Below are 22,500 nucleotides of genomic sequence, written 5' to 3' on the forward strand. Positions count from 1 at the left end.
CGTGGACCCTCTGGATGAGCAGGTTGGGGAGGCTGCGGTGAGCCATGAACTCCTCCCTGACGGTGACGCAGTCCCCGGGGCCCGAGGACACGCAGCGCACCGACAGGACCGCCCCCTTCCGGAACCACAGCAGACTGGCCCTGGCCTCCGCCCGCTGCCCCTCCACCCGCACGCGCACCCGCGGGCAGAACTGCGTCTGGTGCACGGGGGCGGAGCCGGCCGACGACGAGCCCGACACCCACAGACGGTTAGAGTCCAGGTCCATGAGCAGGTGTCCATTTCCTGAAAGACAGAGGAGGGTGAGAGACCAGCGTCTCCATGACGACAGAGACACAGGATCATACGGAACATTTTACACTCAGACTCGAACTTTACTCACACATCACAATACACAATAATAAATATACTATAACTAGCGCTGGGGATCGTTAAGAAGTTGCGATACGATACAAACCTCGATACAGTGAACTTTTGATTCGATAAAAATAAAAATCTAAATCACATCTGTGACACTAAAAGTTTTTGTTAAATCACTTCTTGTACAAATTTCATATAAAAGACAAACATTTAAATCCTAAAAACAGTGAAAATGTCAAATGTGTCACATAAACGAGTTTCCTTCCACTGAACAAACAACAACATCAGGGACGTAACGATATCCAGATCTCACGATACGATATTTATCATGACATTTTGAAGAGGTTGATAAAATTGTAGATGTGACACTTTTTTGTTTTTAAAATATCTTGAAATGATTTTGGTGTGAATTATTCATAATCCCAAGAAGTAAAGTAAAAACATATTTCTTCATGTTGTCTGCGCTGAAATGAATCATGGGAAATGTAGTTTTAATTGTAAGACTTTTGACGATACGATATCGCGATAAAGCTTCGGGGGCAGGAGAGCTACAGATGCAGAATTGTCCTTGTGGTGTCTTCAGTGTAGAGACCAAATCTCAAACACAAAGTAGGAAAAAAACTGAGACACTCAAAAAGTATTTTTCCTACTTTGTATATGATATTATGATATTTTGGTTATTATTACATCCCATATATCAATACATCAGCCCACGATATCGATACTGTGTCATCACTTTGAACGATACGATATATCGATGCTTCAATATTTAATAATAATAAAGTCATAAAAATAAATGAACCATAATAAATGAGCTCGTGTCACATGTTCAGTTTATCTTCTGTTCATGTTCTGTTTGACATTAAACTTTATCAACTCCACTCGCTCGTTTATTATGTTTGTTTTACACGACTCAGTTTGAGTCCAGCTCCGAGTCCGAGTTCAAGTCCGAGTCTCTGGAAACAAGTGACACAAGCGACACAAGTGAAACAAGTGAAACGTGTGAAACATGTGAAACGTGTTAAACATGTGAAACGTGTCATGTGTTTTAATCAGAGACACATTCACACTCACAGTGTTACTCTGGAACACTCTGTTCCATCAGAGGAGAAAAAAAACTCTTGGAAAATCTTTAGATTCAGTTCATAAACACTTTTTCAGATTCCTCAGATCATGACACGAGACGCACGAGACGCACGAGACGCACGAGACGCACGAGACGCACGAGACGCACGAGACGCACGAGACGCACGAGACGCACGAGACGCACGATGTTACACACTTTTCATTATTCACTGTTGTTTATTGTGATGATTCAGTATCGATATCGTGGGCTGATGTATCGATAAATCACCAAGAGGATTCTGCCGCACGACTTTTAACTGAACAAAAACACATGGTCTAAACCAGGACTAAACCAGGACTAAACCAGGTCTAAACCAGGTCTAAACCAGGTCTAAACCAGGTCTAAACCAGGACTAAACCAGGTCTAAACCAGGACTAAACCAGGACTAAACCAGGTCTAAACCAGGACTAAACCAGGTCTAAACCAGGACTAAACCAGGACTAAACCAGGACTAAATCAAAACTGAATGAACCAGTCCAGTCTCAGGTCGGGCGTGTAAACTGTCGGGTGATCGCAGGAGAAAGGAGTAGCTCAGACTCTCTCTGGTTCCGTCTCTCTCAAGTCCTGGTTCAGTCCAGGTTTAGTCCTGGTTTAGTCCAGGTTCAGTCCAGGTTTAGTCCTGGTTCTGTGGTTTATTTCCTGTAGTTGATTATAAACAGAGTTCATGTTAATAACAAGATTCTGCTTCATTTTGAATAAAAAAACATAAACTATTTCAGATTTTTACTGAACTTGGACTTTAAAAAATCCCTCCACACTCGTGTTTGTCCCGACAACAACTAATGATCCTCAGACCTGAGTCCCACGTCACACTTCTGTGTTTGTGTGTCATGTTTGTGTTTGTGTCCAGAGTCCCGCGGGTCCACGCGGGTCACTCACCTGACACAAAGGGCGTGTCGAGCGGCTCGTGGGGGGCGGTGTAGACCCCCTCCCCCCGCTCCACCACAGACCTCCACCTGTGGATCTCCGCCTGCAGACACTGGCCCGGGGCCCCGCCGGGGGCCGCGCCGCCGCTCAGGAACCGCGGCCACCCGCGCTCCCCCCCCAAGTACCACGAGAAGATGATGAAGAGGAGCAGCCCCACGAGCAGCCGCCGCGCCCACGAAGAAGACAAGAGGCCCGGGAGCCCCTTCAGCCTCTGCTGCAGCCACATGTCCGAGCTCAGGGGCCCAGGGCCCCAGGCCGCATCTGCCCCGGGACGGACACAGACACACGGGACAAACACACGGGGACAAACACACGGGACAAACACACGGGCAGAAGTCCGGGTCTTGGTTCCGGGTCTTGGATCCGGGTCCTGGTTCCGAGTCTTGGTTCCGGGTCCTGTCTTCTTTCTTCTTTCTTTCTTCTTTCTTTTCTTTCTTTTCCTTCTTCTTTTCGCTCAGGTCAGAGTTTTATTTCCGGGGCTCCTCGGGGCCTCACACCGGGCGGGGGCTCGGAGCGGCGTGGCCCGGGGGACAGGGGACATGACGCGGCCGCTTCACATTTGTCCCGTTTGTTTTGTTTTGTTTTTGTTTTTGTCTCCGGAGCTGTTTGTGTCCAACTGTCCAACTGTCCAACTGTGACACTTCCGGGATAGACACGCGCCGTAAGTGAGTTTGTTGTCTTTACGACAGTGGATGTGGGTTGCCAGGTTGGGATGAAATCCTCTAAAAAGATCGTGACCGTGAAGAACATAATGAGCACATATAATACTCCCTACAACTGTACAACAACTCACCCTTATGTAACTAAACGTGAGTTTCTTGTGTTTACAACAGTAGATTTGGGTTGCCAGGTTGGGCTGAAATCCTCTAAAAAACTGCAGCTAAAACGTTTTTTTTTTATTAATTATTATTATTATTATTTTATTCAACATGTTCAAATTCAGGGACATCAAAGACACAAAATCACATAAATAACACACGATACCTGAGACAAAATGCAGTCAAATACACAATAAAACTAAAATAAAACAACAAAAGCTTCAGACTATAAATAATGTCACAAATAATTATTGCATCAGATCTGCGACGTGAACCTCAAAAAATATCCTACAACTCTCCCTTCTGCAACAGATAATACTCCCTACAAGTAAGTGAGTTTGTTGAGTTTACGGCAGTAGATGTGGGTCGCCAGATTGGGATGAAATCCTCTAAAAAGCCGCAGCTAAAACATTTTTCTTCCTCTTCTTTTTTTCTTTTTCTTTTTTACTTCAACATGTTCAAATACAGGGACATTAAAGACACAAAATCACCTAAATAACACATATGACACCTGAGGCAAAATGCAGTCAAATACACAATAGCGCAAAAATAAATAAATAAAAAAAAAATAAAACAACAATAACAATAAAAACTTCAGCTAAAACTTCAGACTGTAAATAAAATAAAGAACCCATAAACCACCACCATCTGACCAGAAATTACGCCCCAAATAATTATTGCATCAGATCTGTGACGTGAACTCACCCTGATGTAACAGATAATACTCCCTACAACTGTCCAACTGTGGCACTTCCGCGTTAGACTCGCGCCGTAAGTGAGTTTGTCGTCTTTATTACAGTAGATGTGGGTTGCCAGGTTGGGCTGACATCTTCTAATAAGCTGCAACTAAAAACTGTTTTTCTTTTCTTATTCTTTAAATAAAATCTGTAACTCCAGACTTTTGTTATATAGTTTTGATTTACATTGGCTTTTGTATGTTTATGTTTTGAAATGTTTTCTAAAAATCAATAAAAACAAAGTTACAAAAAAGAAGTCACAGGCAAATTATTTTTTCTTTTTTTTATTCAACATCTTCAAACTCACAAAATCACAATCATAAATAACACATTCGATACCTGGGGTGAAATGCAGTCAAATACTCCCTATAATACTCCCTACAACTGTACAACAATTCACCTTTATACCACAGATAATACTCCCTACAACTGTACGACAACTCACCCTTATGTGACATATAATACTCCCTACAACTGTACAACTCACCCTTATGTGACAGATAATACTCCCTACAACGGTACAGCAACTCACCCTTATGTGACAGATAATACTCCCTACAAATGTGCATGTAACAGATAATACTCCCTACAACTTTACAACAACTCACCCTTATGTAACAGATAATACTCCCTACAACTGTGCAAGAACTCACCCTTATGTAACAGATAATACTCCCTACAACTGTGCAACAACTCACCCTTAAGTAACAGATAATACTCCCTACAACTGTGCAACAACTCACCCTTAAGTAACAGATAATACTCCCTACAACTGTGCAACAACTCACCCTTATGTAACAGATAATACTCCCTACAACTGTTCAACAACTCACCCTTATGTAACAGATAATACTCCCTACAAATGTGCATGTAACAGATAATACTCCCTACAACTGTGCAACAACTCACCCTTATTATGTAACAGATAATACTCCCTACAACTGTTCAACAACTCACCCTTATGTAACAGATAATACTCCCTACAACTGTACAACAACTCACCCTTATGTGACATATAATACTCCCTACAACTGTACAGCAACTCACCATTGTCACAGATAATACTCCCTACAACTGTGCAACAACTCACCCTTATGTAACAGATAATACTCCCTACAACTGTACAACAACTCGCCCTGTAACAGATAATACTCCCTACTCCATGTCTTCCTATGACTTATTGTATAAAGTTGTGTTTTTTATATTTTATTTTAACTTGTACATTTACATTTATATAATTATGTTTTATTTGTTTCTTGCTCTTTTTTTGTGACTTAATTAGAATTTATGAACATTTATTTCTATGGTTTTCTCTTTGTTCTTATATTATCTTGTGAAATGTGACTCTTGTGTCCAAATAATTTCTTTGTGGATCAATAAAGTTTAAGTCTAAGTCTAAATTTCATCCCAAATAATTATTAAATTGTCCTTTTGTTGTTTCACACTGATGTGTTTGAAGGACGGAGGCTCCTGAAGTCGTTTATTGGCGCAGCTGCTGAAAACCAGACGTCCCACTTTCCCCGGGACAGACCTGTGTCCCTGCAGATTTACACAAAACCACTGAAGTGTCCCCATTTATACAAGAAACATCCCAGTGTCTCTATTTGTGACAAATCTGATCCTGAAACAGTAAAGACAAACAGAAACTGACTTTTGTTTCTGTAAAATACAAAAAAGCTGCTTAAAAACGACCAAAACACAAAGAAAATGTGACTAAACCGACTCACAAACCGAGTGCAGAAAAACAAAAAGTGTTGTGTTCAAATCAACTCTCACAGAATCAATTTTAACATTTTCTCAGTGTTTATCTGAGTCACTCTGTTCTAGAGTTAATTTAACATTTGTGTAAATGTTCATGAAGTAAAACTGGACCAAAGTTCCTGTTTAACCCAAATCCAGAGTTAAATGAACGTTTAGAGAGTAAACAGATAACACTTTGTAGAGTTAATCTGATTTAACTCAACAACACACAGAGGGGTTTTATTTTTACACTTTATTTGAGTTAATTTAAGATCAAATTATGAACAAAACTGGTTCAAACTGGTTCTTCTCTGGAGGGAGTTTGAAGTGGTGGGAGGAGCCAAATTAACACTAAGAGAAGTTGAATTAACTTCACCCATATCAATTTAATAACTCAAATAACCCCAACTCCAACCTCCATTTAACTTTAAATATTTAAAATTACACCTTTTGTGTTAAAACCAACTCTGAAATATTTCACCCTGAAATTTTAACTCTCCAGTTTTTGCTCTGCAGAACAAATTTCCTTAATTACAAACTCGTTACACAATTTTATTATTATTACCAACCACAAAAAAATGAGGATGTCCCAGTTTTTTATTTTGAAAATCTGGTCACTTTACGCTGGCACACTGCCCCTGTCACTGCTCCTGTCACTGCTCCTGTCACTGCCCCTGTCACTGCCCCTGTCACTGCTCCTGTCACTGCCCCTGTCACTGCCCTGTCACTGCCCTGTCACTGCTCCTGTCACTGCCCCTGTCACTGTCACTGCTCCTGTCACTGCTGCCCTGTCACTGCTCCTGTCACTGCTCCTGTCACTGCTCCTGTCACTGCCTCCTGCTCCTGTCACTGCCCTGTCACTGCCCCTGTCACTGCTCCTGTCACTGCCCCTGCTCCTGTCACTGCCCCTGTCACTCCTGTCACTGCCCCTGTCACTGTCCTGTCCTGCTCCTGTCACTGCTCCTGTCACTGCCCCTGTCACTGCTCCTGTCACTGTCCTGCTCCTGTCACTGCCCCTGTCACTGCTCCTGTCACTGCCCTGTCACTGCCCCTGCTCCTGTCACTGCCCTGTCACTCCTGTCACTGCCTGTCACTGCCCTGCTCCTGTCACTGCCCTGCTCCTGTCACTGCCCCTGCTCCTGTCACTGCTCCTGTCACTGCTCCTGTCACTGCTCCTGTCACTGCCCCTGTCACTGCTCCTGTCACTGCCCCTGTCACTGCTCCTGTCACTGCTCCTGTCACTGCTCCTGTCACTGCCCTGTCACTGCCCCTGCTCCTGTCACTGCCTGTCACTGCTCCTGTCACTGCTCCTGTCACTGCCCCTGTCACTGCTCCTGTCACTGCCTCCTGTCACTGCCCCTGTCACTGCTCCTGTCACTGCCCCTGTCACTGCTCCTGTCACTGTCCACTGCCCCTGTCACTGCTCCTGTCACTGCCCCTGTCACTGCTCCTGCCCTGTCACTGTCCTGTCCTGTCCTGTCACTGCCCCTGCTCCTGTCACTGCTCCTGTCACTGCTCCTGTCCCTGCCCCTGTCACTGCTCCTGTCACTGCCCCTGTCACTGCCCTGCTCCTGTCACTGCTCCTGTCACTGCCCCTGTCACTGCCCCTGTCACTGCCCCTGCTCCTGTCACTGCTCCTGTCCCTGCTCCTGTCACTGCCTGTCACTGCCCTGTCACTGCTCCTGTCACTGCCCTGTCACTGCCTCCTGTCACTGCTCCTGTCACTGCCCCTGTCACTGCTCCTGTCACTCCTGTCACTGCTCCTGTCACTGCTCCTGTCACTGCCCCTGTCACTGCCCTGTCACTGCTCCTGTCCCTGCTCCTGTCGCTGCTCCTGCTGTTGCTCCTGTCACTGCTCCTGTCCTGCTCTGTCACTGCTCCTGTCACTGCTCCTGTCACTGCCCTGTCACTGCTCCTGTCACTGCCCCTGTCACTGCCCCTGTCACTGCTCCTGTCTCTGCTCCTGTCACTGCCCCTGTCCCTGCTCCTGTCACTGCTCCTGTCACTGCTCCTGTCACTGCCCTGTCACTGCTCCTGTCACTGCTCCTGTCACTGCACCTGTCCCTGCTCCTGTCCCTGTCACTGCCCTGTCACTGCTCCTGCCCCTGTCACTGCTCCTGTCTGCTCCTGCCCTGTCACTGCTCCTGTCACTGCTGTCCTGCTCCTGTCACTGCTCCTGTCTGCTGCTCCTGTCACTGCTCCTGTCACTGCTCCTGTCCCTGCTCCTGTCCTGCCCCTGTCACTGCTCCTGTCACTGCTCCTGTCACTGCCCCTGTCACTGCTCCTGTCACTGCTCCTGTCACTGCTCCTGTCACTGCTCCTGTCCCTGCTCCTGTCACTGCTCCTGTCCTTCACATCGGGGGCTCGGGTCCATTTGTGTTTTTCCCGTGTTCTTCTCGTGACTCTGGTCTTTCGGGGCCGGACGGAGCAGTTGGTTGGTTTTTGGTTTTTGTTTGAGTGATTCCCGCTCTGGTCCCTGACTCGAGTTTGCTCAGCTGTTTTCTGGAGTTTCGGGCACAAACTGTGATTCCACTCCCCCCGTGACGAGTCTGCTCCTGCCCACGGGCTACGTGCGTCTGCTCACGTCCGTCCACAGCCCCCGTCCGTCCGGAACACCGCACAAACTGTCCACAAAACCGCAACTTTTGGAGGAAAAGTTCGTCCCAAAGATTCTCAGACACGCGTTTGTTTTGTGCACGCGCTGTCGGGACGCGCGCGCATTGTTCGGCCGCGTCACGGAGCGGAAAACCCAGCGAGGGGGCGACACGCGAACCCGAGAGGAGGGAGGAAGAGGAGGGAGGGAGGAAGAGGAGGGAGGAAGAGGAGGGAGGAGGGAGCGGGCGGTGCTGGGAGACCTCGTATAAGTTTTGGACTCGCGTGGAATGCGCGCAGCGGGAACATTTCCACTCGAAAAACAGCGAAATGAGCCGCGCGGTGTGGACGCTGCTGCTGTGGGCGCTGGTCCACGGAGCGCGCACGGACACGCGGATCCCCGAAGGTAAGAAGCGACGGAATGCGGGTTTCACTCTGCGCAGACCCGAGCACCGAGCCCGAGCCCGAGCCCCGAGCTCCGAGCCCCGAGCCCCGAGCCCCGAGCCCGAGCCGAGCACCGAGCCCCGAGCACCGGCTGCAGACTCACAGAGACGCTTCCAGAGACATTTTTAGAGCCATGTCCCCGCGCGCAGAGACACTTTTAGAGACACGTTTGTCCCGCTGTGGACGAGGCTCGGGTCAAACTCAGACAAACCTGACGCTAAAGTTCCAGGCTGTTGGACAGAGTTTTATTGCCGGGGCTGAGGTGGAGGGAGCCGCAGGAGCCGCAGGAGCCGCTGTCCTTCATGGCGCTGACGTGGACCGGCTCGCCGCACGCGCACACGCCGGGACAGACGCACTCACGGGACTAAAGCAGAAAAATACGTTTAAATTTGGATTCACTAAAAATAATCGTGAGCTCAGTGACAGGAAGGGCATCCGGTGTAAAATAAATATGTTCCAAGATTTAATATGACGCGTCATTTATGCGATTTTCAAACGTGTTTATTTGTTTGTTTTAAATAACATGAATCTGTCACAGCAAAAACTGGAGAGTTAAAACTTCAGGGTGAAATATTTCAGAGTTGTTTTTAACACACAAAAAAGTGTTATTTTAACTATTTCAAAGTTAAATGGGGTTTGAGTTGGGGTTATTTGCCAAAGTTTATATGATTTAAGTTAATTCAACTTCTACTAGTGTTAATTTGGCTCCACCCACCACTTCAACCTCCCGCCAGAGAAGATGAAGTTTTGTTCATAATTTCATTTTAAATTAACTCAAATAAAGTGTAAAAATAAAACACTCCTGTGTGTTGTTGAGTTAAATCAGGATAACTCTACAAAGTGTTATCTGTTTACTCTCTAAACGTTCATTTAACTCTGGATTTGGGTTAAACAGGAACTTTGGTCCAGTTTTACTTCATGAACATTTACACAAATGTTAAATTAACTCTAGAACAGAGTGACTCAGATAAACACTGAGAAAATGTTCAAACTGATTCTGTCAGAGTTAATTTTAACTCTCCATTGATATAATTACATGTAATTATCACACATTTGTCCATAAAGGTTTGTTTTCGTCTCTTAGTCTCGCAGGTCGGGCTGAATGTTGAGACAAATTTCTATGTAAATCTGAAGTTTTCTGTCCATTTCCTCTTGTTTCTTCTGTTTTACGACCTTCTCCTCTTATTTTACGACCCTCTCTCCTCCTCCTTTTCGTTTTTTTTTGGTCGTTTCTCTTCCTCGTTTAAACTCACGTCTGTGTAAATCTTTTGTTTCAGATAAACTCGTGGTTCTCACCGTCGCCACCAAAGAAACAGACGGTTTCAGACGTTTCCTCAGGTCGGCCAAACACTTCAACTACACCGTCAAGGTACGTCCAAGAGTCCAGACCGGACCCAGACTGGACCCAGACTGGACCCGGACCTGCCCCTGGACCGACCCAGACCTGCTCTAGACCTGCTCCGTCCATGAGTCCAGACCTGCCCCAAACCTGTCCCCATACCTGTCCCCATACCTGTCCACAGTGTGTGTGTCCAGACCTGTCCCCAGACCTGCCCCATCTATATGTCCAGACCTGCCCCAGACCGACCCCGAACCAACCCCAGACCTGCTCCAGACCTGCTCCAGACCTGCTCCAAACCTGCCTCTGCCCTGGACCTGCTCAACATGCCCCAGACCGTCCCCAGACCTGCCGTGGACCTGTCCAAGACCTGACCCGGAACTGTCCCAGACCCGTCCCCAGACCAACCTCAGACCTGCCCAAGACCTGCCCCGGACCTGACCCAGAATGGCTCCAGAACTGCCCCAGACCTGCTCCAGACCTGCCCCAAACCTGTCCCCAGACCTGTCCTCAGACCTGTCCTCATGTGTGCTCAGACTAACCTGTACCGACCTTTGTCCAGACCCTGATAGAGACCCTGGTCCAGACAAAGGTCCACACAATGATTCAATCCAGACTGTGGCCCAGATCCTGGTTCAGATCCTGGTCCAGACTGTGGTCCAGACTATGGTCCAGACTATGGTCCAGACTCTGGTCCAGACTGTGGTCCAGACCCAGAGCCTGAGTAATGATCCGTGTCGTTCTGACAGCTGAAATCTTTGGATCAAAACCAAAGAATTTATGTCTAAGTCTGGACATATTTTCATGATTTGTATTGGTTCAGTGTCGGGTCACATCAGGTCACATCAGGTCACATCAGGTCATATTCATCCTCAAGTAAAGCTCCACTGTGTAACTTTTCCGGTGGTTGACGTTTATAGAAGCTGCTTCAGGATCGATCCGTCTGTGTGGTGAAAATTCATTTTGAAGCTGCTGAAGTTACAAATTCTCGTTGAATTCTGAGGACTTGGGGCGATTAAATGAAATATTAAAACTTATTTTGGTGCAGAGTCAATCATTTTTGAAGTTTACACATGAAAGTTTAGACAGTCCATGTTCCATTTGTTTTTTTGAGTTTCAATTAAGAACGAAAAACAATTTGATTCTGTTTTAGTGTCAAACAAAAAACAGATTTCGACCTCGATTTCCAATATTTAATTTGAAGTTTATTCTAAATGACACCAATCAAAAAACTCGGTCTTGGTGACTGTTTTAATTTTGATATTTTATTCTCTGGTTTATTTGAAGTTCTGCTGCTGAAGGACCCTGAAAACTCGTTGCAGTTTCATGGACAAACATGTTTCTTCTTTTATAGCGACGCTTTTATTTTCACGTCTTAGAATGTGGTTGTTGATCCATGACGATGACAAACAGAAGCAGCGAGAAACTCTGAATTCAGATGTGATGCTGAAGCAGAACTTTAAATAAACCAGAGAGAATAAAATATCAAAACTGAAACAGGCACCGAGACTGTTTCTTTTTTATGGTGTTATTTCAAATTAACTTTAAATTAAATATTAAATAAATCCGTGTGTTATTCAATCATTCATTTTTCAAAATAAAACCAAAAATAAGAAAAAAAAAAAAACCAAAAAACAATTTTCTTCATTATTTGTCTCTAAAACCAAAATGGAAAAAAAAAAAAAAAAGATAATGATTTGTTTTTGATTTTGAATGATTTTGTTTTTGTTCAGTCCTGGTTTAGTCCCAGTTTTAGTCCTGGTTTAGTCCCAGTTTTAGTCCTGGTTTAGTCCCAGTTTTAGTCCTGGTTTAGTCCTGGTTTAGTCCTCAGTTTTAGTCCTGGTTTAGTCCCAGTTTTAGTCCTGGTTTTAGTCCTGGTTTTAGACCTGTTTTAGTCCTGGTTTTAGTCCAGTTTAGTCCTGGTTTAGTCCAGTTTTAGTCCTGGTTTAGTCCCAGTTTTAGTCCTGGTTTAGTCCTGGTTTAGTCCTGTTTAAGTCCTGGTTTAGTCCCAGTTTTAGTCCTGGTTTAGTCCCAGTTTTAGTCCTGGTTTTAGTCCCTGGTTCAGTCCATTTTTTTCCATTTTTCATTTAAACACAAAATCAAAAACTAAACAAACAAATCTTTATCTGTTTTTTTTTTTTTTTTTCATTTTAGTTTTGGAGACAAATAATGAAGAAAATTGTTGTTTTTTCATTTTTATTTCGTTTTTATTCCTTTTTCTTATTTTTCATTATTTTATTTTGAAAAACTAATGAATTAATGACACACAGATTGAAATCGAGGTCGAAGGTTGTTTGACACTAAAACTGAAACATGAAATAACAAACTGTTTCACATTTTATTGTTTTTCATTCTTGATTGAAAATCAAAAGAACAAATGAGACACGGATCCTAAAACTAAACTAAACTAAAAAAACAAAAACACTGAAAAAAGTCGTTTTTCCTGCAGTGTCGAGTTTTAAAGAGACGTTCAGAATATGAAAGAAGTCGATCTGAAAATGTGGTTCTGAGTTTAGGGTTTGTAATAATGTGTCAATAAAACTCACACACACACACACACACACACACACACACACACACACACACACACACACACACACACACACACACACACACACACACACACACACACACAACACAGACACACACACACACACACACAGACACACACACAGAAACACACACACACACAGACACACACACACACACACACACAGACACACACACACACACACACACACACACACACAGACACACACACACACACACACACACACACAGACACACACACACACACACAGACACACACACACACACAGACACACACACACACACACACACACACACACACACACACACACACACACACACACACAGACTCTTTAAACCTTGTGCTGTTTCCTGTGACAGTTTTAAAGCTTCATTATCATAATTATTCTTCTCCTCATTTCCTCAGAAAATCCTCCTCTGCAAACTCAATAAAACCTCTGCTCCTCAAGTTTAAACATTTTTATTTTAGTTTTTATTTCATTTTTTTTATCCTTTAAATGTCTCATGTCACACTATTTCCCTCGTCACACACAGACCTGGACTTGTGTTTTGTTTCATTCACATGTTTAACTCACAAACTCTGCACATTTAGGCTGAGTTCTTCTCTCAGACAGAAAAAAACAACTGTGTTCCACCTCGTGATGTCATCCACCCTCCTTCACTAGAAACATTTGGATCATTTTCAGTCCTGAAATTGTCAAACTTTCAAGCTGCAGCTTTCATTTTTGTAAATAAAAGTCTGCAGTGCAGTGTTTCTGTTTCAAACCCAAATAGAAACAAATAGAAATAATTACATTAATTAGTTAAATATAAAATAAAATAACCTAAATATCATCTAATCTAATAAATCTAAAAGAAAAAGGGAAAGATACGGAACTCTTTACTTAATTTTATTTATACTTTTTTAATTTTTTTTAATTTTATTATATTATTTTTTTTCTTCTCTCACTTATTTTAATTAGTTTATTTTTTTTTTCCTTTTGCGTTTATTATTATCATTATTGTTATTAATCTTGTATTGTCTTGTCTGTTTTACTTTAGCCAAAAACTGAACCTGTCAAGTCACTAAATTCATGACTCTGTGGTGATGGATTCACACACACAAACTTCCAGCTTCTCTGGGAGTCTGTGTTTTTTTCAGTTTACAAACTGACGTACATAATCTATATGTCAAATGCATATTTACATATACGTCTAAATATGTGCCTTTGTGGATTATATATACGTATATATAATTAAAAATTGTGGAAAAAATAAAATTGAATTGAAATCTGTGTGTAAACGACGTGACGTGGTTGAGTTTGTGACTGAGTTTGTGACTGAGTTTGTGGTTGAGTTTGTGGTTGAGTTTGTGACTGAGTTTGTGACTGAGTTTGTGACTGAGTTTGTGACTGAGTTTGTGGTTGAGTTTGTGACTGAGTTTGTGACTGAGTTTGTGACTGAGTTTGTGACTGAGTTTGTGACTGAGTTTGTGGTTGAGTTTGTGGTTGAGTTTGTGACTGAGTTTTTGTTTGAGTTTGTGACTGAGTTTGTGACTGAGTTTGTGATTGAGTTTGTGACTGAGTTTTGTGGTTGAGTTGTGACTGAGTTTGTGGTTGAGTTTGTGGTTGATTTGTGGTTGAGTTGTGACTGAGTTTGTGACTGAGTTTGTGACTGAGTTTGTGACTGAGTTTGTGTCTGAGTTTGTGACTGAGTTTGTGACTGAGTTTGTGATTGAGTTTGTGATTGAGTTTGTGACTGAGTTTGTGACTGAGTTTGTGGGCGTGTCTCTGCTGACAGGTGCTGGGCAGGGGCGAGAAATGGGCAGGCGGTGACTACACCTCTGCTCCTGGCGGGGGTCAGAAGGTTCGGCTCCTCAAACAGGCTCTGGAGGAGATGACCGACGAAGACTCAGTCGTCCTCTTCACTGACAGGTACACGGACTCTTCAGGGTTTTTTTTGGTCTTAAATGATTTTTAGGGCATTTTCACTCCGCTAGTTCAATTATTTGGTCCACACCAGGCAATAAAGTCGTTATTATGTATCATATACGCTCCAGAGTGGTCCGTTTTCACACCAGCAAACAAACTAAAATTGGTCCGATTAACGAGCCTCTTTCCCGGTAGAACAGCGATACCTCCAATTATCAACACCGATGTTTCCTGTTCAGACCACGGGCCGTCCTCATCTCAAGAGTCATCATGAACTCATAAAACAGAAACATGCAGAACTTTGTACAAACTCACCACATCAGCCCGAAGTTCAGGAAACAGCAGCAGCCCAAAGCGATAAAGACACAGGACACTCACTGTAGCGCCTCGTCCTCCATGTGCTGGTTCCAGACGGGGACGAGCAAGGCCAGTGCTTGATGTTCTGGGTCTGAGTGGGTATGTTCCGTCGTCTCTGCGCTGGTTCTGTGCGGGGAAAGTGAGAATGTTCTGAGGACTACAGGTCCGGACGGCTGGTTCCGAGGTGATGCAGCATCCGAGGGTCCAGTTTAGTTGGTTATATTTTGTTCTGACCATTCGTCCTCCGCGCATTTGATTCTTCTCGGGGAAAGTTCTTCTCAGGCCGAGGCTTCAAACATCACTCCCCGCTCCACGTCATCTGAGCCTGGACTGAACCGGAGCTGCTCCCGCTGCGTCAGGACTTTGGTTTGGATCTAGTCTGACTGTATTTCTCACACGAGGCTAAAAACAGGACATTTTTAAAGTTGAATCAATTGAATAGACTATTGCCTATTGCCATAAAATTATCTGGTTAATTAAAAGCCTAAAATAACAAATGCTGGTTGCTGCGTGAACACGAGGAACACCGGGTCGTCTCTGTGTGTGCAGCTCCTGAACAGACGTACACACCCAGAATTTAGACTCACTCTGGAGCCACATGTTCACACGTTGGTTCTTGCTCTGATCTTCGTGTGTTTCATTCTGTGTATTGATCATTGTTGGCAAAATAATTTGGAAATGAATCGCAGCTGCGTCTGGAGAACGATCTGTAGTGCACTGGAGTCGTACAGCGCGTCATTTCAAAGGAGACACGTTTCTCCCACGATGCATCTAGAATAGTTTGTTTGGACCTACTGCCTGTGGTTTGGACCTGAGCTCACGTTCACACCAGAGGAACCGCACCAGAGTTTGGCATTTGTTGCGGATTCAAGCGAACTGAGACCACCTCTTGAGGAGAGACAGACACGAGGAGAATCTGATGAGATTTTAAATCTCCGGTCTGTGCGACTGCAGCAGGATCTGTGTGTGGAGCACAGGATATAAAAGTGTGAGGCTGTGATGGTGTCAGCTGTCTCCAGTAAAACCACTGACCCTCTTGCTCCTCTCCTCTCCACAGCTACGACGTGGTCTTCGCCTCGGGCCCTCGGGAGCTGTTGAAGAAGTTCTCTCAGGCGGGACACAGGGTGGTCTTCTCCTCGGAGACGCTGCTCTGGCCCCACAGGCTCCTGGAGGACAAACACCCCCACGTCGCCCACGGCAACCGCTTCCTGGGCTCCGGCGTTCATGGGCGTCCTCCCCGCCGTGAGGAGCCTGGTGTCCGAGTGGAGCGGCAAGGACGGAGACAGCGACCAGCTCTTCTACACCAACATCTACATCAACCCCGACAAAAGAGTGAGACGCGCTTCTGCTCCGTCTAAACATCTAAACATCTAAACATCCAAACATCCAAACATCCAAACATCCAAACATCCAAACATCTAAACATCCAAACATCCAAACATCCAAACATCCAAACATCCAAACATCCAAACATCCAAACATCCAAACATCCAAACATCTAAACATAAACTCCAAACATCTAAACATCCAAACATCCAAACATCCAAACATCCAAACATCTAAACACCTAAACCTCCAAACCTCCAAACATAAACATCCAAACACATCCAAACATCCAAACATCCAAACATCCAAACCTCCAAACCTAAACATCTAAAACACCTAAACACCTAAACACCTAAACACCTAAACACCTAAACACCTAAACACCTAAACACCTAAACATCCAAACACTCCAAACATCTAAACCATCCAAACATCCAAACATCCAAACATCTAAACATCTAAACCATCAAACACCTAAACATCTAAACATCTAAACATCTAAACATCCAAACACCCAAACACCCCAAACACCCAAACACCCAAACATTTAAACATTTAAACATTCCAAACATATCTAAACATCCAAACATCTAAACACCTAAACCTCCAAACCTCCAAACATCTAAACATCTAAACATCCAAACATCCAAACATCCAAACATCCAAACATCCAAACATCTAAACATCCAAACATCCAAACATCCACAAATCTGAGCTCTAGTTTAGGCTCAATTAAAGCCACACTGTTTGTGCTGAATCTACAAAAAAAAAACACTTGAGTAAAATGGTCTTCATCTTTTTGTCTCTTTCAGAAATCCATCAACATCACACTGGACAGTAAATGCAGACTGTTCCAGAACCTCCAGGGGGCGCTCGGTGAGTCCTGCTCCTCCACAGATCAGACTCGTACTACTCAGTCTAACCTTTTACTAGGGAAAGAACTTTCCACATTGGTCTGTTATTAATTCTTATCTTATTCATATTTTGGGAGATAGAAAAGTGCAGGTTAATACAAACATTTTAAGACCAAAATGACGAGACTCACAGCAGCAGAGGAGGTGAGGTGTCCACACGTCATCACATTTTCTTTGTGTTTTGGTCATTTTTAAGCAGCTTTTCTGTATTTTACCCAAACAAATGACAGTTTATGTCTCTGTTACTGTTGTCAGGATCAGATTGGTCAAAAATAGAGACACCTGGGACATTTCAAATCAGTGGTTTTATATAAATCTGCAGGCTCAAAACTGGGACTGTCCTGGGTAAACTGGGACGTCTGGACACTACACCGTCTTTTGACAAGACACATTTTACTGAAACACGTGAGAAAAATCAGGTTCAGAGTCTTGGAGACATTTCTGTTGAACAAACTCTCTGGGATTAAACCCTGGAACAAAGATGTGAAAAGATATTGAAGACAGAAGCTCCTGCCCTCGTTCCCATCAGCTGCTCCACTCCTGTTGTGTTGTTGTGTTGTTGTGTTGTTGTGTTGTTGTGTTGTTGTTGTGTTAAAGTGTGTCAGTGGGAAAGAGAATCCTCCTTTGAGACTCAGACCAGGGCCACACAGATCCAGTTTCCTCCTGAACTCTTATATTTCACCTGTTTATTGTGTGAAAATAAAACTTCAGCTGCTCTGGTGTTTTTCAGTTTTTAGCACGAGAGACAAAGATCTTGCTTCTTCTTATATTTTTTTTTATTGGAATCGCCTTCACAAACTCGTCAGATTAATCTGGTTAATTAATGGTTCAAAGTCCTGAAACCTGAAACTCTCTCATCTTTGGGGGTCGGGGCTTCACTTTCTGAAGAGATCGTGAAAAAAAAAAAAAAAAAAAAAAGCACTTTTGTTCATTTATGGTTGGGTGTGGGTGGAGGTTGGAGATAGGACAGTGTGGGTGGAGGTTGTGGACTGAGGTTGCGTTGGGTGGGGTTTGCAGTTAGAACGGTGTGGGTCTCGGTTATCAGTAGAACTTGTGGGTGGAGGTTGTGGTGGTGGGTGGAGTTTGCAGGTACGATGGTGCGGGTGAAGGTTAGAGGGTGGGGTTTGCGGGTGGAGGCAGTGGGTGGGTGGTCGTAGGGAGGACAGTGAGGGTGGAGGTTGCAGGTAGATCGCTGTGGGTCTGTCTGGCTGTTCCCTGGTGTGTGGTTGTGGGTGGAGGTTAGAGGGTGGAGGCTGTGTTCTGACCTGGTTCCTGGAGCGTGTTCAGGGTGGGTGGAGGTTGTAGTGTTGGTGGTGTATAGTGGGTGGTGTAGAGTGGGTGGTGTAGAGTGGGTGGTGGTTGTGGTGGTGGAGTGGGTGGTGTAGAGTGGGTGGTGTAGTGTGGGTGGTGTGTGGTAGTGTGGGGGTGTAGTGGGTGTGTAGTGTGGGTGGTGAGTGAGTGTGGTAGTGTGGGTGGTTGTAGAGTGGGTGGTGTAGTGTGGGTGTAGTGTGGTGTGTAGTGTGTGGTGGAGGTTGTAGTGTGGGTGGTGTAGGTGGTGTAGTGTGGGTGGTGTAGTGTGTGGGTGTGGGTGGTGTAGAGTGGTGTGGTGAGAGTGGGTGGTGTAGTGTGGGTGGAGTGTGTAGTGGTGGTGTGAGGTGGTGTAGTGGGTGGGTGTGGTGTGTGTAGAGTGGGTGGAGGTTGTAGTGTGGGTGGTGTAGTGTGGGTGGAGGTTGTAGAGTGGGTGGTGTGTGTGTGGTGTGTGTAGGTGGTGTAGGTGGTGAGGTGAGTGTGGTGTAGAGTGGGTGGTGTAGGTGGTGGTGTGAGTGGGTGGTGTAGTGTGGGTGGAGGTGTGTGGTGTGTGTGTGGTGTGTAGAGTGGTGGTGTAGTGTGGGGTGTGTAGGTGGTGGAGGTTGTAGAGTGGGTGGTGTAGTGTGGGTGGTGTAGTGTGGGTGGTGTAGTGTGGGTGGTGTAGAGTGGGTGGAGGTGTAGTGTGGGTGGAGGTTGTAGTGTGGGTGGTGTAGTGTAGGTGGTGCAGGGTGGAGGTGGGTCTGTGGTACCTGAGGCGAGTTCAGACAGGATCTGGACCTGTTTTCTTGTTCTTCTGTTTCAAACGAAGGAATTTAAGCAGCTCAAAAAGAAACACTGAAACTCTGAGAAACTCTGAGAAACTCTGAGAAACTCTGAAATCTGTTTCTGCTCCAAAAGTCGAGCTCCAAACCTTCGTCTCCGCAACGAAAAATCCAAAACACAAAATATTCTGACGGTGTTTCGCAGTCGTAGAAAAACAGACGCTGCAGATGGAACCGAACACAGAACAGAGGAAATGATTTCAGAGACTTTTCCAGAACCTCAGACCAAACACAGAACAAACACCAAACTGTGACTTTTCTCAGGTGAAACAAGTTTTATGTCTGTTTCTTTTTTTTTTTTTTTCTTTATTTATTATCAGTGTTGTGGAGTAACAGATTACATATACCAGAGTAATGTAATCAGAGTACAAATGATGAGTAACTGTATTCAGTTACAGTTACTGTTTCAGTGTTTCCCCTCCCTTTTTTTCCCTGTAATTCCACTCATTGCCGGACACAAAACCAGGTCTAAACCAGGACTAAACCAGGTCTAAACCAGGTCTAAACCAGGTCTAAACCAGGTCTAAACCAGGACTAAACCAGGTCTAAACCAGGTAAACCAGGACTAAAACCAGGTCTAAACTAGGTTTAAAACAGGATTTAACAGGACTAAAACCAGGTCTAAACCAGGTCTAAACTAGGTCTAAACCAGGACTAAAACAGGACTAAAACCAGGTCTAAACCAGGTCTAAAACCAGGTCTAAACAGGTCTAAACCAGGTCTAAACAGGTCTAAAACCAGGTCTAAAACCAGGTCTAAAACCAGGTCTAAAACCAGGTCTAAACCAGGTCTAAAACCAGGTCTAAACCAGGTCTAAAACCAGGTCTAAACCAGGTCTAAAACCAGGTCTAAACCAGGATCTAAAACCAGGTCTAAACTAGGTCTAAAACAGGATTTAACAGGACTAAAACCAGGTCTAAACCAGGTCTAAAACCAGGTCTAAACCAGGTCTAAAACCAGGTCTAAACCAGGTCTCAAACCAGGTCTAAACCAGGACTAAAATCAGGTCTAAACCAGGACTAAACCAGAACTGAACCAAGACAAAACTTCTTATGCAAAAATATCCTCATCTTTACAGCAAATCAAGTAATCCAAAGTAATCCGATTACATTACTCACTTTAAGTAATTTAATGGATTCTGTTACAAACTACATTTTCGTGTAAGTAATCTGTAATCTGTAGGGGATTACATTTTAAAAGTAAACTTCCCAACACCTAACGAGGTCAGGTTGGACACTCAAACAAACACCACCCACAGATGCTCCAAAACATTTATTTATATATTTTTTTAGATTCACTAAATTAGAACAGAATCCTGCATTTAGTTCCATTTCTGGCCATAATATTTGGGTCAAAAATTAAACAAAATAAACATTTAATCAATCAAATTTGAGTGAAATTATAAAGTCCATAAAAAGTGATTTGGAAACACAGAATGAGTCAATTTCCAGGAAAATTCATGCAGCTTGAGCTCCTCTAAAACATCTTCTTTTTCTTCCACATTTCTTCTTAAATCATTTTTTGGAGCGAAAACCTAAAGCAGGTTCTAATCGAGATGATCTGGAACTTTTTTTTTTTTTTTTTTTTTAACCATGATTTGATGGACCAGACTAATACACACTTATATTTAATAAAGATCCACAAGGAAAGAATTTGAAATAATAATGATAATAACAGAAAAATAAATAAAATAACAGAAAATAAAATAAAATGAAATGAAAATAAAGTAAAAAAGAATGAAAATTAAAATAAAATAAAATGAAATGAAAATAAATAAAATAAATACAATTAAAATAAATACACACTTATATTTAATAAAGATCCACAAGGAAAGAATTTGAAATAATGATAATAAATAAAATAAATAAAATAACATAAAATAAAGAAATAAAATAAAATGAAAATAAAGTAAAAAGAATGAAAAATAAAATAAAATAAAATGAAAATAAAATTAAAATAAATACAATTAAAATAAATACACACTTATATTTAATAAAGATCCACAAGGAAAGAATTTGAAATAATGATAATAACAGAAAAATAACAGAAAATAAAATAAAATGAAATGAAAATAAAGTAAAAAGAATGAAAATAAAATAAAATGAAATGAAAATAAATAAAATAAATACAATGAAAATTAAATAAAATAAAAATAAAATGAAAATAAATAAATAAAATAAAATAAAATAAAAACACAAACCAAAAACTAAAAAAACACACACACACACACAATAAAAGCTGTCTTCTGAGTGTGAGCGTCTGTGGTTGGATCTTCTCAAAAGTTTGGACAGAGGTTTTTCTTGCTCTGTGGTCCAGTTCCAGACTCTTCTGGATTCAAACAGACTCAGAGCAGTCCAACGAGGTTCATCTGGTCTTCTGAGAGTTTATGTTCTTTGTTAAGTTCTTCTTTCAGACCAAGAGTTTGTTTTCGGACTTCTGAGAAAAGAACCTAATAACATGTAGAATCATGTGGGACAAACGGATCTTCTCAAAAGTTTGGACAGAGGTTTTTCAAGTTCTTTGGTCTAGTTCCAGTTTCTTCAGGAGTCAAACAGAACGTAGAAGGTTCTGGTCGCTCGGACGGTCTCAGAGCTGGTGCGGTGAGTCCTGAGAGACATTGATTGGATCTTCTCAAAAGTTTGGAGTTTTTTTCACGTTCTTTGGTCCAGTTTGTTCTGGAGAAGGTTCTGGTCGTTCGGACGGTTCTCAGATCTGGTGTGGTGAGTCCGGTCCAGACGCTGAGATCTCCGCTCTGTGTTTCAGACGACGTCGTGCTGAAGTTTGAGGACAGTCGAGTGAGAGCCAGAAACGTGCTGTACGACCGCACGCTCTGCCCACCCACGCTCCTGGCTCCACGGCAACGCCAGACACCCACAGACACGCCCACCGCACGCTCAGACACGCCCACCGCACGCTCAGACACGCCCACCGCACGCTCAGACACGCCCACCGCACGCTCAGACACGCTCCACCGCACGCTCAGACACGCTCACACCGCACGCTCAGACAGCCACACGCCAGACACGCACGCTCACGTCAGACACGCACGCCACCGCCCACACGCTCAGACACGCTCAGACACGCCCACACGCTCAGACACGCCCACACACACGCCCACACGCTCACGCCCACACGCTCAGACACGCCCACCGCACGCCCAGACACGCTCAGACACGCCGAGACACGCCCAGACACGCGCTCAGACACGCCTCAGACACGCCCATCACACTCACC

The 22,500-nt window shown here is 43.8% G+C and overlaps 2 protein-coding genes across 2 annotated transcripts in view; one reads left to right on the plus strand and one right to left on the minus strand.

Annotated features, from left to right (window-relative positions):
- The window catches only part of kiaa2013 (KIAA2013 ortholog), an 8,795-nt gene extending 5,602 nt beyond the window's left edge, over positions 1–3,193 (minus strand). Inside the window, 2 exon segments of the mRNA XM_055166310.1 lie at positions 1–282; positions 2,363–3,193. The exon segment at positions 1–282 is cut by the window's left edge and continues 250 nt beyond it. Coding sequence (XP_055022285.1) covers positions 1–282; positions 2,363–2,636 — 556 coding nt within the window. The 5' untranslated portion in view covers positions 2,637–3,193.
- A 5,358-nt stretch (positions 3,194–8,551) lies between these two features.
- Positions 8,552–22,500, plus strand: part of plod1a (procollagen-lysine, 2-oxoglutarate 5-dioxygenase 1a) — a 35,057-nt gene continuing 21,108 nt past the window's right edge. The window contains 7 exon segments of the mRNA XM_055166315.1: positions 8,552–8,703; positions 10,019–10,110; positions 14,410–14,543; positions 15,955–16,116; positions 16,118–16,229; positions 17,036–17,099; positions 22,030–22,115. Of these exon segments, the coding sequence (XP_055022290.1) occupies positions 8,628–8,703; positions 10,019–10,110; positions 14,410–14,543; positions 15,955–16,116; positions 16,118–16,229; positions 17,036–17,099; positions 22,030–22,115 (726 nt within the window). The 5' untranslated portion in view covers positions 8,552–8,627.

The sequence above is a fragment of the Boleophthalmus pectinirostris genome, unplaced genomic scaffold, assembly GCF_026225935.1.
Source record: "Boleophthalmus pectinirostris isolate CB_2022bp ecotype Guang Dong unplaced genomic scaffold, ASM2622593v1 HiC_scaffold_8, whole genome shotgun sequence".
Lineage (NCBI taxonomy): Eukaryota > Metazoa > Chordata > Actinopteri > Gobiiformes > Gobiidae > Boleophthalmus > Boleophthalmus pectinirostris.